The 16,997-nt window shown below is 34.9% G+C and overlaps 3 protein-coding genes across 3 annotated transcripts; 2 read left to right on the plus strand and 1 right to left on the minus strand.

The window, feature by feature from the left end:
• The first annotated feature begins 485 nt into the window (after window positions 1-485).
• Window positions 486-2,334, plus strand: LOC120086004 (uncharacterized). Its single transcript, XM_039042377.2, has 2 exons — window positions 486-1,925; window positions 2,042-2,334. Exon 1 carries the CDS (start codon window positions 561-563, stop codon window positions 1,905-1,907), a length of 1,347 nt encoding a protein of 448 aa, XP_038898305.1. The 5' UTR covers window positions 486-560; the 3' UTR covers window positions 1,908-1,925; window positions 2,042-2,334.
• An 8,650-nt stretch (window positions 2,335-10,984) lies between these two features.
• On the plus strand, window positions 10,985-14,471 carry LOC150030100 (AT-hook motif nuclear-localized protein 5-like). Its single transcript, XM_090310064.1, has 2 exons — window positions 10,985-13,435; window positions 13,688-14,471. The coding sequence occupies exons 1-2, from the start codon at window positions 13,235-13,237 to the stop codon at window positions 13,910-13,912; spliced, it is 426 nt and encodes a 141-aa protein (XP_090166190.1). The 5' UTR covers window positions 10,985-13,234; the 3' UTR covers window positions 13,913-14,471.
• On the minus strand, window positions 14,378-16,991 carry LOC120092897 (putative glutathione peroxidase 8). Its single transcript, XM_090310065.1, has 5 exons — window positions 16,962-16,991; window positions 16,469-16,530; window positions 14,995-15,113; window positions 14,733-14,900; window positions 14,378-14,645 (listed from the first exon to the last, which is right to left on the minus strand). The coding sequence occupies exons 2-5, from the start codon at window positions 16,524-16,526 to the stop codon at window positions 14,613-14,615; spliced, it is 378 nt and encodes a 125-aa protein (XP_090166191.1). The 5' UTR covers window positions 16,527-16,530; window positions 16,962-16,991; the 3' UTR covers window positions 14,378-14,612.
• Window positions 16,992-16,997: the final 6 nt, after the last annotated feature.

The raw sequence follows: 16,997 nt of genomic DNA on the forward strand, positions 1-16,997 counted from the left end.
TTGAAATTTAGAATTATATACATTATTTCCACCTCCAAATTTCTTCATTTGTAATCTACTTTTTACCAATTATTTAAATAATCAAGTCAATTTTTAAAAATTAAAAAAATAGTTTTTAAAATCTTGTTTTTGTTTTTGGATATTCAACTTTGTACTTAAAAAAGATGTAAGTCATTATAAAAATAAGAAGGAAATAGATTTGATTTTTGAAAACAAAAAATAAAAAACAGAATGGTTACCTAAAATGTGATATATAATTTAACCTATATCTAATGAATAATTTATTATTAACATTAATTAATTTGGGTTTGTGAATTGTGGTCTCTCTCACTTCACTTGTCCAAAACATTAATGACAGCCCATTTTGCGACTTTTAATATCATTTCCCCCCTTTTTTCTGGTTCTGTCTCCTTTTGACTATTCAAAATTGGATCCTATTTTTTAAAAAATGAGATTAAATAGTGAAGTTACCATGATTTATGAATAATGAAATGGTAAAAATTTGAAGCCTATAAAAGGGAAGGTTATGCATTGCTTAAGGACTCAGAACCAAAGCAAAGATGGGAAAAAGAAATTCCTCAATGGCCTCTTTGGCCATTGCTATTTTGGCATCATTTCTCTCTTTAACTTTGCCTTCCAATGCTAATGAGTATCTCTACTCTTCCCCTCCTCCTCCAACTCCGGTTTACCACTACAAGTCCCCCCCTCCTCCATCGCCTGTTTACAAGTCTCCTCCACCTCCTCCTCCCTACAAAAAACCTTATCACCCGCCATACCATTACAAATCACCACCACCACCTCCACCAGTGTACAAATACAAGTCTCCTCCACCACCTCCACCATACAAGAAACCGTATCACCCACCTCATCACCACAAGTATCCACCACCACCTCCGCCAATTTACAAATATAAGTCTCCTCCACCACCACCATACAAAAAGCCATACCACCCACCAACACCCATTTACAAGTACAAATCTCCTCCACCACCAGTCTACAAGTACAAATCTCCTCCACCACCACCACCTTACAAGAAGCCATACCACCCACCTACACCAATTTATAAGTACAAATCTCCACCACCACCAGTCTACAAGTACAAGTCACCCCCTCCGCCACCACCTTACAAGAAGCCATACCACCCACCAACACCCATTTACAAATACAAATCTCCTCCGCCACCACCATACAAGAAGCCATACCACCCACCAACCCCCATCTACAAATACAAATCTCCACCACCACCATACAAGAAGCCATACCATCCACCAACGCCCATTTACAAATACAAATCTCCACCACCACCCGTTTACAAATATAAATCACCACCTCCACCACCACCCTACAAGAAGCCATACCACCCACCCACACCAGTCTACAAGTACAAGTCTCCACCACCACCTGTCTACAAATATAAGTCACCACCTCCACCACCACCTTACAAGAAGCCATACCATCCACCTACACCCATTTACAAGTACAAATCTCCACCACCACCAGTTTACAAATACAAGTCTCCTCCTCCGCCACCACCCTACAAGAAGCCGTACCATCCACCAACACCCATCTATAAGTACAAATCTCCCCCACCCCCCGTATACAAATACAAGTCACCTCCTCCGCCACCACCCTACAAAAAACCATACCACCCACCGTACCACTACAAATCCCCACCGCCCCCACCACCCGTTTACAAATACAAGTCTCCTCCTCCACCACCACCCTATAAAAAACCATACCACCCACCATACCACTATAAGTCTCCACCACCACCCCCCATTAGACCCTACCACCGACCCCCAACTCCGGTGAAGCCATACCACCCACCTCCCGTCTACCATTACAAATCTCCGCCACCACCGCCACCAGTCTACATCTATGCATCACCCCCACCTCCTCACTACTAGACACTAACCTTAACAAAGGTAGCATAATTAACATAAACCTAAACTCAATGCATCACCATATAAATCAAAGAATATTTTCTTAATTTTGATTACTTATAAAGTATTAATCAAACGAATCTTTACTGTCATTGTAGGAAGCAAAAAATGGAGGATGTCAGAAAATAAATGGCACGTTGATAAAAGCTTTATGATTTGAAACAGGAAAGCCTGGAGGCTTGTTGCTGCTGCAGTTTGACAAGTGTTGAATTTTCTCTGTTCTTTTAGGGTTTGTCATTTTTATTTTTATTTTCCTTCCTTTTCAATGTCTCTATTTATTAGTTGTAATGCACTACTGTAGTAGTCACATCTCAAACTATATATTATAACCCCTAAAAAAAATGTCCTTTGTATAATCAAATAAAATTTATCAGTATTTTGTATGATGCAATGTGCTGCTTCCCTTTCTTCATCAACCCCTTCGCTAATTCAGAGGTTGCTCATTTCCCAATTAAAAAAAAAAAGAAGGTTTTTTTTTTTTTTGGCCCACCTTTTGTAATTTATTTATCTATTGATCCCTCTTTGGATTCTCTTTTGCTTTTTGCTCAATTATTTACTATCTTTTTCAACTCTCTCTTATTGTTAAATTCCAAATTCCTCACATGTCTACCATAATTAAGGCTATTACAATTGTACTTTAATTCAACTACACCTAAGTTATATTAAGTGGCTATAATTAAGTTTTATGTTATAACTCTTTTTAGTGATTGAACTTAATTGTGGAAAATTCATAAATGTGAGGATTTAATTGCAACCAACTCTAGTAATTAATTTAAGAGATGGTATAAAGTTTAGAGTCTACTTGTAATTCTTAAAAGTTCAAAAATGGTGGGTAGATTTAGTAGATTTTAACTAATGGTACGAATTGACATTAATATATACCTTAAACCAAAGATAAAGATAAAGGTTTATGATTTTAATCTTCTATCTACCTAATTTGTAAGGAACTTTATAATGATAATAACAACGACAATAACAATATTGAAAGAAAGCATTTACAACGATTTAAAGAAGGGCTAATCCCTCCCGCATTAAAGTTTTAAAACGTAATTTGTAACTAACTACTCATGCTAATTAGGTAAAAAGACTTACATGAGTCCATTTTGGTTTTTTCATATACATTTACCATGAGAGTTGAAACTTTCTCAACAAAATTTTCTTTAATATTCTACATTCTTTAGTTTTTTTTTTTTTTTTTTTTTTTTTAAAAAAAAATTCTTTCTTTTGTTGTTCTTTATCTAACCATAGATTTTCTCTATTTTCAATAGGTGAACTAGGGAGTGTCAACCCAATGGTTCCTTAGCATTTTGAAAAGAAAATGAGTTGTTAATCTTAATTCAATATATAAAAATATTTAAATCAGATTTTTACATATTTATATTTTACTTCTTTTTAAAACCAAATTTTAAATAAATGATCTGTGTAATATGAACCAACCCAACCCAAATATTTCATGATTGGGTTGAGTTCATTTTTTAATAAAAATTATTTGGATTGATGAAATTTACAACCTGAACAATTGGATCGAGTCTAAAAAGCTTTTCAATCCAACCTAACTCAATCCACGAATACTCCTAAAATGAACCGTTAATTTTTATCCAATCTTAGTTCCATCGTAACAATAGAGCATATGTTATTTTCATTAAGTCTAGATGAAATGTGAACATTTATATTATTTCTCTCTCTATATATTCTTATGCATTTTTATTTCTTTTGTTTGAAAAATTAAATGTGGTGTGCAAAAGATCTAAATCTTTATCTAAAAAAAGGAGTAGATATCTTAGCTCGTCGTATTGGTATTGAATTACATTCAGAGTTTTATATTACAAAAAATAAATCATAGTCCATTTATTTTGAGATTTGATATATTGGGTTCCATGTGTATGACCTAAAACTAACTTGATGTGAAGTCACATATAAGATTTACTATAATCATTTAATAATAATTTTGTATACAAGTTCAAGTGTTTCAATGTAATATATGAAACGTTTTAAATAATATATCAACACTTTATGCATCAATACATGTGATACTGAGCAAAAGTTTCTTTAAGAAGTGTTGACAATGACAAGACAATGATACAAGAAACGATGGTTTAATAAATCAATCCATAATTCAAATACTCTATCCCTCTTTTTTTTTTTATCCTTTTCTTCTTTTTAATGACCCCAACCCTATTTTAATGTATAAAAGTTGACTCTTCAAAAATATTAGCCAAAAGACAGGGGACCGGCGCCCGAAGCTCCGATGAACGATATCCGTAACAATAAAGGTCCTAAGGAAATAAATTTTTTGTCTAGTAAGTTCCAACCTACATGAAATGCATAACGATCTAGACACTATCTCAAAGAGAGTTTCAAAAAAATAGATATGTTTGTGAAGACTGAAGATGTATATATTATCTACAATTAGATAGGTAAGACCTTGTGAAACTTCATTTGTTCGTTGAGATTGGCTTTGAGCCTTTTGTGCGTAGCTAGAATAATAAAAGTTTCATGATTGAGTAGATAATGATAATAATGATAATAATGATGATGATAATAATAATAATAGTAAACCACATTATTTTCTTTTTACAAAAAAATACATTTTAAAGAGGAAACTACAAGAACTCTATCTTAGAAAATTAATTATTTATAGAAAAAACAGTTGTGTATCCCAACTAATACCCAATAGAACTATGCCACATGACATTTTTATTTTTTTCTTTATTTTTTAACCATTTTTTTTAAAAAAATTCTTTGTGTAGAAGAAAAATGAAGTATGAAATTAAGAGCAACCTACACTACATCTAATCATTATTCTTATTTATATCCAACATGCGAACTATTTAACTTCTACAGGTCTTAGAAATTAAGAAATAAATATACCCATGATTGAGATGCAAGGTTTTATTTTTCTTTCTAATTTTTCAATTATCATCCTAGGTTAATTTTGTTATGTTTTACCATAATTATGCACAAACTACCGCCACCTTAAAATATTTTTTAGACTTTTGAAAACATAATATGAAATAGCATGTGACAGAGCCAGAAACTTTAGGTAGGAAGCACTATACATACAAATGTAATTGAAAAAAATTTATGAAGAAATGTAAAATAATATTAATTGATTCATATGTTAACTGATTTGTTACACTACAAGTGCTCTCTACAAGTTTTCATATTTTGAAATCTATTTATGATAACTTTATGATCTAACTTATCCAAATTTTTTTTTCAATATATGCTATAAGACAAGAATTCATCAATTGATCTCCCATTTCATTATGCAATCAAGTATTTGTAATATTCATAGCAGAAAATGTCATTTCTTTACCGTAGTTGTTGCAACAAATAAAATCAACGCCAAGGTGAACAATCAATAAACTAATATATATACCTTATCCCTATTCGCTATGATCATTTTTATTGCAAGATCACATATGCTTTTTGATTTAACTAACTCAATAGTTGAACACATATCAATAATGTAGTTTTGAAGTTGATCCTCAACCACAGAGAGTTTAATAGCTGAAAATATTGGGATGTACGTCCTAAAACCTCGTAGTTAATTAGTCATTTGATATAATAATTTGATTATTTAAATAGGTAATAATTAGTTATCCATTATGGAAAAAAATCCAAGGTTATTTCATGAGACTTGAATAGTATGTAGTGGGCATGTAGTTGGATAATGTTTCCAGTAATAACTAAAAGGATCTATAGTATATGAATAAAGTTGGGTGTCTTACCCTGGTAACACTATGGATATGACACACTGTAAAACTCTGAAATTTCACCTAAGTGAATTAGGTTAGCACTTGGTTAGTAAAGAAACTTGAAGAAGGATAAAAGAGGAGGAAAATGCCTTAAGTGTTGAAAACTAGACCTTAAAGGCTAAAACATAAGTTGTAGTTAAGTGAGGTTTTAGGAGACAAATTTTGGCTAAGTATGGAAGGCATGCATTGATGTCATGCATTGGAAGGAAGGTGTGCAAAACAATGGCCTTGCCATTTGAAGTTTAGGTGATGACAATGCTATTAGAGGTTAGGCGAGTTTTGACTAAGTGTGGGATGCATAAAGGCACCATGTGTTGGTATGAAAAGCACGCAGCCAAGACACCAAGCAATGAGTGTTGTGTGCTTGACAAGTCCAGATGGATGCATGGTAGGTTGGCTGAGCAATGACATGGGGGAATTGTCTAGGCGGGGGCATGAAGAACATGCCAAACGCAAGGTGTTGGCCGAGAGTAAGGAGCATGCAACACACAAGCACTACAGGAAGTCTAACTTCTCCCGACGTCACATTTCGTCGGGAAAGTGTGAAAAATTCATCGGGAGAGGATCTCTCGACGCATAAACAGTCGTCGGGAGTTTGGTTGAGAGAAACTCGTCGGGAAAGGATCTCCCGACGCACTTTTAAACGGCGTCGGTAGTTCCCCTTAACTTCTGACGCCACGTAGGCGTCCGGAGTTCCACCATAACTCCCAACGTCATTTTAAAGTGCATTGGGAGATCCTATATGCGTGGGAATTATTAAAATTTAATATATCGTTTGTAATTTTTTAAAATTTGATCTAAAAACCTATAAAACATATTATACCAAATAAAGATTCACATAACTAAAAAACGAAAATGAAGTCCATTTTATAACAAGTAAAAAATTACAATATCCAAACAAAATCGATACTAGAAATTACAATATCCAAACGAAGTCGATAAACATTCATATCACAAATACATAAAAGAAGTAAAATCAAAACAACATCTAGAACACTTCTCGAACACAGCATTTTCAACAATTGTCCCAGCTCATCTCCGAACAACATTCTACAATAAAACAAAACATTGAAATGTTATATCGATAAACATCCACAACACGTTCAAACTCCAATACGGGTGGTAATGAACATCAAAACGAGTAAACAATGATGACCAACACACATAAAACTCAAATTTTTCCCCAAAATGGTTTAACCTAAATTTTACACCCCCTCGCCCTCACAACACATTAAACTTCGTAAACATTCATAAATATACAAAATAGCCAAGTTCAAGGACAAAATGGGTATAATGAAACTCTACCCACCCCTCATGACAAACATGGAACCTCCCGAATATCAAAAACATACAAAAGGAGTAAACAATGATGACCAACACACATAAAACTCAAATTTGTCCCCAAAATGGTTTAACCCAAATTTTACACCTCCTCCCCCTCACAATACATTAAACTTCGTAAACATTCATAAATACACAAAATAGCCAAGTTCAAGGACAAGACGAGTATAATGAAACTCTACCCACCCCCCCACGACAAACATGGAACCTCCCAAACATAAAAAACATACAAAAGGAGTAAACAATGATGACCAACATACATAAAACTCAAATTTGTCCCCAAAATGGTTTAACCCAAATTTTACTCCCCCCCTCCCCCTCCCAACACATTAAACTTCATAAACATTCATAAATACACAAAAAGTTAAGATAATGAAAAACGTAAGAGAAGTGGAAACTCACAGAAAGCGAGAAGCAGAGAGATTCAGGGAGAGAGTGAAAGGCAAGGAGAGAGCGAGATACAGTTGAATAAAAAGTAAAAAAAAAAAAGAAGTTATGATCCCAAGGAAGGTGAATATGTAGTGTGTCAAGAGTAGGTCAATCTTTCATTAGGGAATCATGGAGGAAGAAAATCGAAGACAGACTCAAAACAATAATGATAAGACTCAAAGCTCTCACTTGACCAACCAACTCTTTCATACAGGGAGATGAGTGAGAGGAAAGGAGAGAGCGAGATACAGAGAGAGAGAGCAAGAAGCAAGGAGAGAGTGAGATACAGATGAATAAAAAGTAAAGAAAAAAGAAGTTATGATCCTAGGGAAGGTGAATATGTAGTGTGTCAAGAGTAAGTCAATCTTTCATTAGGAAATCATGGAGGAAGAGAAGCGAAGACAGATTCAAAACAATAATGATAAGACTCAAAGCTCTTTCTTAACCAACCAGCTCTTTTATACAGGGAGAGAGCGAGAGGTAAGGAGAGAGCGAGATATAGAGAGAGAGCGAGATATAGGGAGAGAGCGAGATACAGGGAGAGAGCGAGATTCAGGGAGAGAGCAAGATACATGGAAAGAGCGAGATTCAGGGAGAGAGTGAGATACAGGGAGAGAGCAAGAGGCAAGGAGAGAGCGAGATACAGTTGAATAAAAAGTAAAAAAAAAAAAAAGAAGTTCTGATCCCAGGGAAGGTGAATATGTAGTGTGTCAAGAGTAGGTCAGTCTTTCATTAGGGAATCATAGAGGAAGAGAAGCGAAGACAGACTCAAAACAATAATGATAAAACTCAAAGCTCTCTCTTGACCAACCAGCTCTTTCATACAGGGAGAGAGAGAGGGGCAAGGAGAGAACGAGATTCAGGGAAAGAGCGAGATACAGGGAGAGAGCAAGATACAGGGAGAGAGCAAGAGGCAAGGAGATGGCGAGATATAGTTGAATAAAAAAAAAAAAAAAGAAGTTTTGATCCTAGGGAAGGTGAATATGCAATGTGTTAAGAGTAGGTCAGTCTTCCATTACGGAATCATGGAGGAAGAGAAGCGAAGACAGACTTGGAACAATAATGATAAGACTCAAAGCTCTCTCTTGACCAACCAACTCTTTCATATAGGGAGAGAGCGAGAGGCAACGAGAAAGCGAGATACAGTAGAATAAAAAGTTAAAAAAAAGAGGCAAGGAGAGAGCCAACAAAAAACACATCAAAATCTAGTTGTTTGGCTACCATAACTGCAGGATAGCCAACAATTCTTTAATTATCATAAAGCTACTTAAGACATAACTAAACTTTTCTACCATAATTGCAGGATAATAACATATTAGACAACTAAATAATGTAGTAATCATATCTAATTTGATGGATCTCCTCTATGTGATCGTACCATGTCTTCAATCATTTTTTTCGTGTCATCAATGTAAAAGACTTATTGTGCTTGGATAGCAAAGATGAAAGGCTCGTCGACATACCAAAAGTGTGATGTATTGATCGATTTGTATCCTAAATCCACATATGTCCTATTACTTTTGTTGTTATCTGTGTCAAACCATCTACACTTCAACAAGAAAACGTGTCTTCTTTTCGTATATTGGAAATCTAATACTTCGTCTACAACACCGTAGAAATTGTTATCCACACTTGTGTTCTTACTGATCTCCCCGGCCACTAGGACTCCACTATTTTGTGTAGCTCGATGATTATCACGCTCTATAGTGTGAAACGGTACCCCATTAACAATGCATCCATTGTAAGAGTGCGCCTCAGACGAAGGTCCCATTGCAAGTGAAAAGAAATCATCGAAGATATCTTCTCTCTCGCACCATTGTAGAACCTGATAATTACTTATACATTAAAAATGAATCATCCCTCAACTGTTGCCTACAAAATGACTATGTATACATGAGATTTGAACCAATCGAAAAATTTGCGTTGATGTTTTATATATAAGTCAGAGGCGCTTTGAGCTTCAGAATGAATTAACCTCAAATGTTGCCTACAAAATTGATCATTTAAATATTATATCAAAGGAGATACCTTAGAATTTAGAAAAGGAAAAAGTTTGAAACGTACTTGCAATAGTCTGTTATTTTTTTACATTTGTTAAGAATGTACCAATTTGCAATATGCTTTTCCTCCGCTAATAGCGTCCGTAAAGTTGACGCCCCTAATGGTCGTACCCTCTGCCTAAATAATTCAAATTCACCAAATATCTCATGATTGGGAATGTTATTATCATTTCATTCATCTCTATTGAATCTCGTTTCAATCCCACTTAGATATCGCAAGCAGAAGTTCCATGATTCATTCATTGCATATGCTTCCACTATAGACCCCTCAGGACGTGCTTTGTTCCGTACAAATTGTTTTAATGTTCGTAAACTTCTTTCAATAGGATACATCCAACTGTAACTAACTGGACCCACCACTTTGGTTTCATATGGTAGATGAACTGCAAGGTGTACCTATACATCGAAAAAGGCAGGTGGGAATATTCTCTCCAATTTACAAAGTATGACTATGATGTCTGCTTGTAGTCTGTTCAAATCACTTACACATATTTTCTTTGCATATAAGTCGCGAAAGAATGTACACAACTCAACAATAGCAGTGGATACGTTCTTCGGTAGGTATGCTCGAATACCAATAGGGAGTAGTCTGTGAAGCAACACATGACAGTCGTGTGTTTTTAGTCCCGATATTTTTCCATCTTTTTTATTGACACATCATGATATGTTAGATACGAATCCATTAGGGAATTTCACTGATTTCAAATACTTACAAAACGAAATCCGTTCACCATTTGTTAATATGTATGCTGCGTGCAGTTTTACAAATCTGTTATCGACCTGTATCAAGTGTAGGTCCTTTCTTATCTTCAAATCTTGTAAGTCTAATCGAGCGTTCGTTGTATCCTTTGTCTTTCCTTTAATATTTAACAATGTGCCCACCAAATTTTCGCATATGTTTTTTTCAATATACATCACATCCAATTTAGGTCGTAACAATAGTCTGGACCAATATGGAAGTTGGAAAAAAAATACTTTTTTTAGTCCAGTTTAGAATTCGATTTCTTTTTTTATCTTGCTTCGATGGATGTTTGCTAAGCACAGATAAGTTTAGCATATTTATTTGTTGTAATATCTCTTCTCCATTCATTACGACTAGTGGAGGTCTACGTTCAAATTTTTCATCATGTTGTCAACTTCGACGCCAACTATGATTCTCTGAAAGATAACGTCGATGTCCCATAAATGATATTTTCCCTCTTATCCCAAAGGACGGGTTATCTTCTTTGCATATTGGATATGCTTGATAACCTTTTGTACTCCACCCAGACAAGTCACCGTATACAGGGAAGTCATTAATCGTCCATAATAAGGTAGCATATAGTTGAAAAAACTCACCAGCAATAGAATCATAAGTTCACACACCAATTGTCCACAACTCTCAGTACAATTTTCAACCTTTGGAGTACTTGAACAAGTTCAAAGGACGTTTTTGCTTGTTATACAATGTACAAACCAATCAATAACTCATCAATTTTTAAAACTTGTTGTTGGAGGCAATTTTGAAATAACAATGCTTAGGGTGATGTTGGAGGATGTTTCGGTAGACCTTCCCATGAGGGAGAAGGGCTGATTCCTGTGGTAGGCGTGCTTCTTTCTTTGTTGTTGGAGGCAATTTTGAAGTAACACTGCTTAGGGTGATGTTGGAGGATGTTTTGGTCGGCCTTCCTGTGAGGGAAAAGGACTGATTCCTGTGGTAGGCGTGCTTCTCTCTTCTTCTTCTTCTGTTAGATACTTACACCCCTTGGAGAATCACACCTCAAAGCCAACTATTGAGATGAGAGAGCCAAGCCACTTAAGTACCACATTGGTCATCCCAATCTAATCGATATGAGACAAAGGTAGCCCATACTACCTTGGTCCCTAACAACTTTTGGCTGCTGATTTACAGTATTTGGTTGGAGAGGAATAACAAAATCCTTAGGGGAGAGTGGGGTCTTGGAGGAGGTTTGGGAGTCGAGTAGGTTAGGTTTAACACCTTTGTGTGGACTTTTATATCAAATTTATTTGGTTACCATCATTTAGGCTCGATCCTTTTCAATTGGAGTCCCTTCTTATAGTTTGAGGGATTCTTTTTGTTGGGCTAATTTTTTGTTTGATGGAAGAAAACATCACCATCGTGAACAGCTTGGAGACCTTAAAACATCGAGTTTTGCAGCACTCATGCACTTAGCATTCTCATGTTTGGCCAATTTAGAATCACAAAGTGGAAGCGTCCAAAGCCAAAGTGGTGAGGCAATTTAATACTTCAGTGAAAAATTAAATGAGACCCACAAAATTGGAGCACATAGAAGCTAAAATTGTATTGGTTGGCAAGAGCTTTAAGACAGCGGCAAAAATTGCTATTTGTAGGATTTTGTTTGTTTACTAATCGTCAACATTGAACATAAAATCAGTACTTCCAAGTACTAGCATAGTGTTGAAATTATTGAGTTGGTGATCTGTCATTTGTTATGTTTTGGAGAAGTCACTTCGCGCCAGAGGGAGGGATTGATTTTATATCCCTTTCGTGTAAACAATAACGACAATTATGTAGGGTGACAGTGAAATGTACAGGAATGTGAAGCTCCCCATTCGCCGGCCTATGTGAAGCCGACTTAGTAGAGTTAGTTTGTTGTGTGAATGGGTTTCTACAGTGAGGCAGGGAAGCAATATAGGATACAATCTCTGTTATATACTCTTTGATACTATCTAGTTGTCTTGGAAAAGAAGACTGCAGTCATCCATTTGGATCAGGAATTATTCCTATTTATGCCGAAAATTGCATTCTTAGCTTCCTCCATAGTCCAAACTGAAATCCATCTTTTACACCACTTCTTATCTCTAGCATAAACTAACGGCCAATAGATATTTTCTAGGTAGGAGGGTGAGGACTAGGAGCATAGCAAAAATTTGAAAAAGAAAGAATTTTCCTCTGTGTCTTATCAAAGACATTGATTACACTCTTTTGTTCTGTAACGAAAACACATGGTTTTTCTTCCTCTTTAGCGTTCATAATTTTATAAGCCAACATTAGTGTAATGTAGCGCAGTGGTAAATGACATGTACTCTTTCTCCTAAAGTCAGAGGTTCAAATTTCCATATTAATTGTACTAAAAGAACATTCACAATTTTTTATTGTAGTTTTAAAAATCTCCTTGACTCCACTCACCTTGGGCTCCATCATCCATTAGACTCCACTTTGAGGACTGATTCTAACATTCACTTCTTTTGCATCAGAAAATTTTGCTTCCCACCTCATCTCTTCTGATTTATCAACACCCGGTGTACTCTGATCAAAGCTTCCATCCTAATAAACTTGAGATCCTCAAAACTCTCACATTCTTCATTTCATGATATTGTTTCTCGAAGAAACCGATCTCTTAAGATTTAAAAGTGTTCCTGCCCATCTCCTTGAGTCATTACAAGTACACAGCCACATGTTCTCATGTTCCCAACATAGGAGAATACAAATGTGTGGAATGATCATCAGAAATAAAAAGACAAGAGTGTATATAATAGAATGGAGAAGAAGTTCACAATAACATCGCTGAATGTCAAATATAAATAATATAAACGAAGGTTCAAAACTTATTTTGTTAACATCATTCATGTAAATTGAATCTAATTTAGATTCACTTCTAATTATGACTCATAGAATAGTGCAACAATATTGTTCACAGAATAATGGATATTTTCTGGTTAGATAAGATTATATATCATGTTCTTTCTCTCTGTTATAAAATATGTTCGGATGTTGCAGGGTCATTTCCAGATACTGTGCTTGTCTGGCTCTTACTTGGTGGCTGAAGATGGTGGTCCCCGAAGTAGGATGGGTGGTATTAGTGTTTCCCTCGCCAGTCCCGATGGTCATGTCATTGGTGGTGGTGTTGCCGTTCTTATGGCTGCTGGCCCTGTTCAGGTACTTCGTCCCATTGAATTATTAAGACAATATGGCCTTGCAAGGTGAATCAAATTACATGTTACTATAATTTAGATTGATAATAACTTGCATCCGTTTGGAACCGTTAGTTCCAAATGATGGAGAAGCCAAGTTTTTATTTTTTTTTTCCCCATTATTTGATTGAAAAAGGGAAAAGATTAGCATTTGTATGATAGAATGTGAGAACCTTTTCAGAAATTATCTTCAATTATCAAACTTCTTCTCTTGCAGGTAGTTGTATGTAGTTTTGTTTATGGTGCAAAGATAAAAAACAAGCAGGTGGCTGGTCCAAAAAGCAATGATGGTTCGGGAAATGAGCACCACGATAATTTGGTTTCGCCCACAAGTGCCCCATCTGCCCAAACCTACAATCCGTCTCCAATTGGTGTTTGGCCTGGTTCCCGTTCGGTCGATGTGAGAAACCCTCGTACTGGAATTGACTTGACGCGAGGATGATGAATATGTTGCAACAGACACATGTTGATTTTGTACATATGTGTTGTTGTAAATGAACCAAACCTTGTGAGAACTGTACCTTTTTCCGAGTCGACTTCTTTTCGCAGCGGTTAACAGATTGATGCTAACAGATGGTATGTAGCAAGAGACCTCATTTCAAGTTTCTCAAGTCAATGTTGATTTTATTGGACAGTTTTTGGTTTTTGGAGGGTAAGAATGTGGGGCAGCTGTAGCAGAAGGAAGAAGCATGTTTGTCTTTGAGCAGGAATTTTCCATCTAATGAAATATATTAGGGGTTCCTAGGACATTATGTTGTGTTTTAAGATGTAATCTTAAGTTATATATCAGAGTATTATTTCAATTTCCTTTTCAAGGGCTTCTGCTTGAGATGAAAAGGTATGGTGATGTTGGTTAGAAACAGAACTGGAATGGAATAGGAATTAGATTTTGTTCAAAGACTTGTACTTTGATCCATTCAATATGTGTTTATGTGGAATTTTATAGATTATAGATCAATTATATATGATCTTCAATAATATATTCATGAATCTTATCCATACACTGATTAGTTCTCAACTCAAAATTCAACAATGTTATAACAAACACAACCCATTGTGACTTCACATCGTGATTGATCACCATCGTGCAGTATTTCAGGAACAAGTTGAATGTAAATGCTTAAACTCGTATGTCCAATCGCTCATAAGATCTCCAACAGCTTCTTGATATCATTCTGCAGCAAAATCAAGTGGTTTAAATTCTGAGGAAGCTCTTGTATGGTAAAAACAAAGGGTAAGGGACAAAGAGGATTTAGGTTTACCTCAATGCTGAGAGGAGATGTTGTGGGGTAATAACGGTCGACTACTTTCCCATCCTTGTCAACCAGAAACTTGGCAAAATTCCACTGAATATCGTCCCCAAATATTCCCCATTTTCCCAATTTTAAAAATTTGTAGAGTGGGGCAGAATTGTTCCCATTGACTTCAATCTTATATAAAAGAAAAATAAGGTGATCTTAGTGGTTAAAGTAAAATGAAGCATACTTTGGAAGATACACTCGTACATATTAACACTAGACTTACCTTATCAAAAATTGGAAATTCTGATTTGAAACGACTGCAGACAAAATCTTTGATCTCATCATTACTTCCTGGTTCCTCGTCGCCAAACTGATTACATGGAAATGCCAGAATTTCCAAACCTGCAATAACTTCAATAAAAAGGAAAGTTAAACTACAAGCCATCGTTCTCGCTGAGAATTGGAAACACTCCACATGAAACCAAGGCCAAATATGCTAAGGCTAAAGAGCAGGTAGAATAGGCTGTTGAATTTGTCAATGTTTTACAACTTAAGGAAGCATAAACATAGGCAAGAGATATAGGCACAACAAAGCATGGACAGAGTAACATGTTAATCTCTAAAGGTGTGTTTGGGACAATGATTATCCTAAGGGGGCGTGTGGGATAATGAGTTAGTTATTATAATTGGATTATGATAGTTTGTGTTTGAGGTGTAGATTATTTTAGTTTGGGTTATAATAGTATGTGTTTGAGGTATAAACTATTTTAATTTGAGAAGGAAATAATAACCACTGTAGTAAATAATAATAATAAAAAATGATGAATGTAAAATAGTAAAAACGGTAGTAAATAATAAATAGTAAATACTATAGCAAATAAAGGTTTTGAAATAGTATTGACGGTAGCTAATTGGAAGTTTTGAAATAGTTTTTATCGTAACAAGAGGTGGTTATTATATTTTGATGATAACTCTTACCTCAAACATCCCCTAATACTATAATACCCACCTTTTACTATAGTTTACTATTTTGTATTTCCTAATTAACTACAGTCAACACTATTTCAAAACTCTCATTTGCTACCGTATTTATTATTTGTTATAGTTTTTACTATTTTATATTCATAATTTTTTTTATTCTTTTGTTATAGTATTTACTATTTTTTTCCCTCAAACTAAAATAGTTTATATCTCAAACCTATACTATTCTAACCCAAACTAAAATAATCTGCACCCCAAACATAAACTATTATACTCCAATTATAATAATTTAGGACTATAATAATCAACTCCTTGCTCCAAATGCCCTCTAAAAGTTTTAGAAACGGACACGACATGGATACATATATTACCAACACATTTTCTACGTATATATTATCTGTAAACATTTTAGTGATTCTCATGCTAACCCTTTGCTTTAGTTTATGGGTTGGTTCATTTATGATACAATGTTTTACGAAAGAATATTTAAAATAATCAAAGTTCTAAATGCAATAACATCTTAACAAAAAGTAGAAATTTGAAGTCAATATTGCTTATGCCTTTATATACATTTCACCCTCAAAATACTCACAAGAGTCCAACACAAGAGTCCAACACAGGTTTATTGTGCTAATGTTCACGTGTGTCCAACTAAAGTCACTCAATCAAATTGTTCAACTGGGAATTTATTTAATTTGTTCGAACTAGGATTAACAACTGTTAGTGTATTGAACATAGATACGTTACCCGATACCCGAACTTTCTAGCTTCCTTACCGTGTTCTTTGTATTTCTCGTATAGTTGGTTCAACTCCAGATAGTTCGAATTTGTCATCCCACTGTTGCAAGGGATAAAAAAAAAAAAAATAGCAAAAGCACTTAAAATCATCAGCAAAGAATGGTAAATAATTGGAGCAACCGAGGGTCAATCACCCACATTAACTTTGAACTATGTTAACGTATGTTTCGAGGTAATTTTGAGATTGTTAAAATTAATTTTGTCACATTCAAAATCACTCTAAAACACGACTTTAATCAATTAAGATTAATCTAATATTAAAAACAATTTTTATATAATCGAAATTGGTTTTGAATAATTAAAAACATGTTTAAGAGGGATCTTGAAAATAACAAAAGTGATTCCGACTATTTTAAAATCTATCCCAAATATGCGTTACACTTTGTAAAGCCCAATGAAAGAACAAAAGAAATGTTGCAAATGAAAGATCATATTGATGCAAACATCCAAAGTGAAAGAAAAAGAATGTACCACTTAGAAGCAACGTTGACAATGAGCAGGACTTTA

The sequence above is a fragment of the Benincasa hispida genome, unplaced genomic scaffold (genome assembly GCF_027475165.1).
Source record: "Benincasa hispida cultivar pf3 unplaced genomic scaffold, pf3_genome.v1.1 HicScf573, whole genome shotgun sequence".
In the NCBI taxonomy this organism is placed as follows: Eukaryota; Viridiplantae; Streptophyta; class Magnoliopsida; order Cucurbitales; family Cucurbitaceae; genus Benincasa; species Benincasa hispida.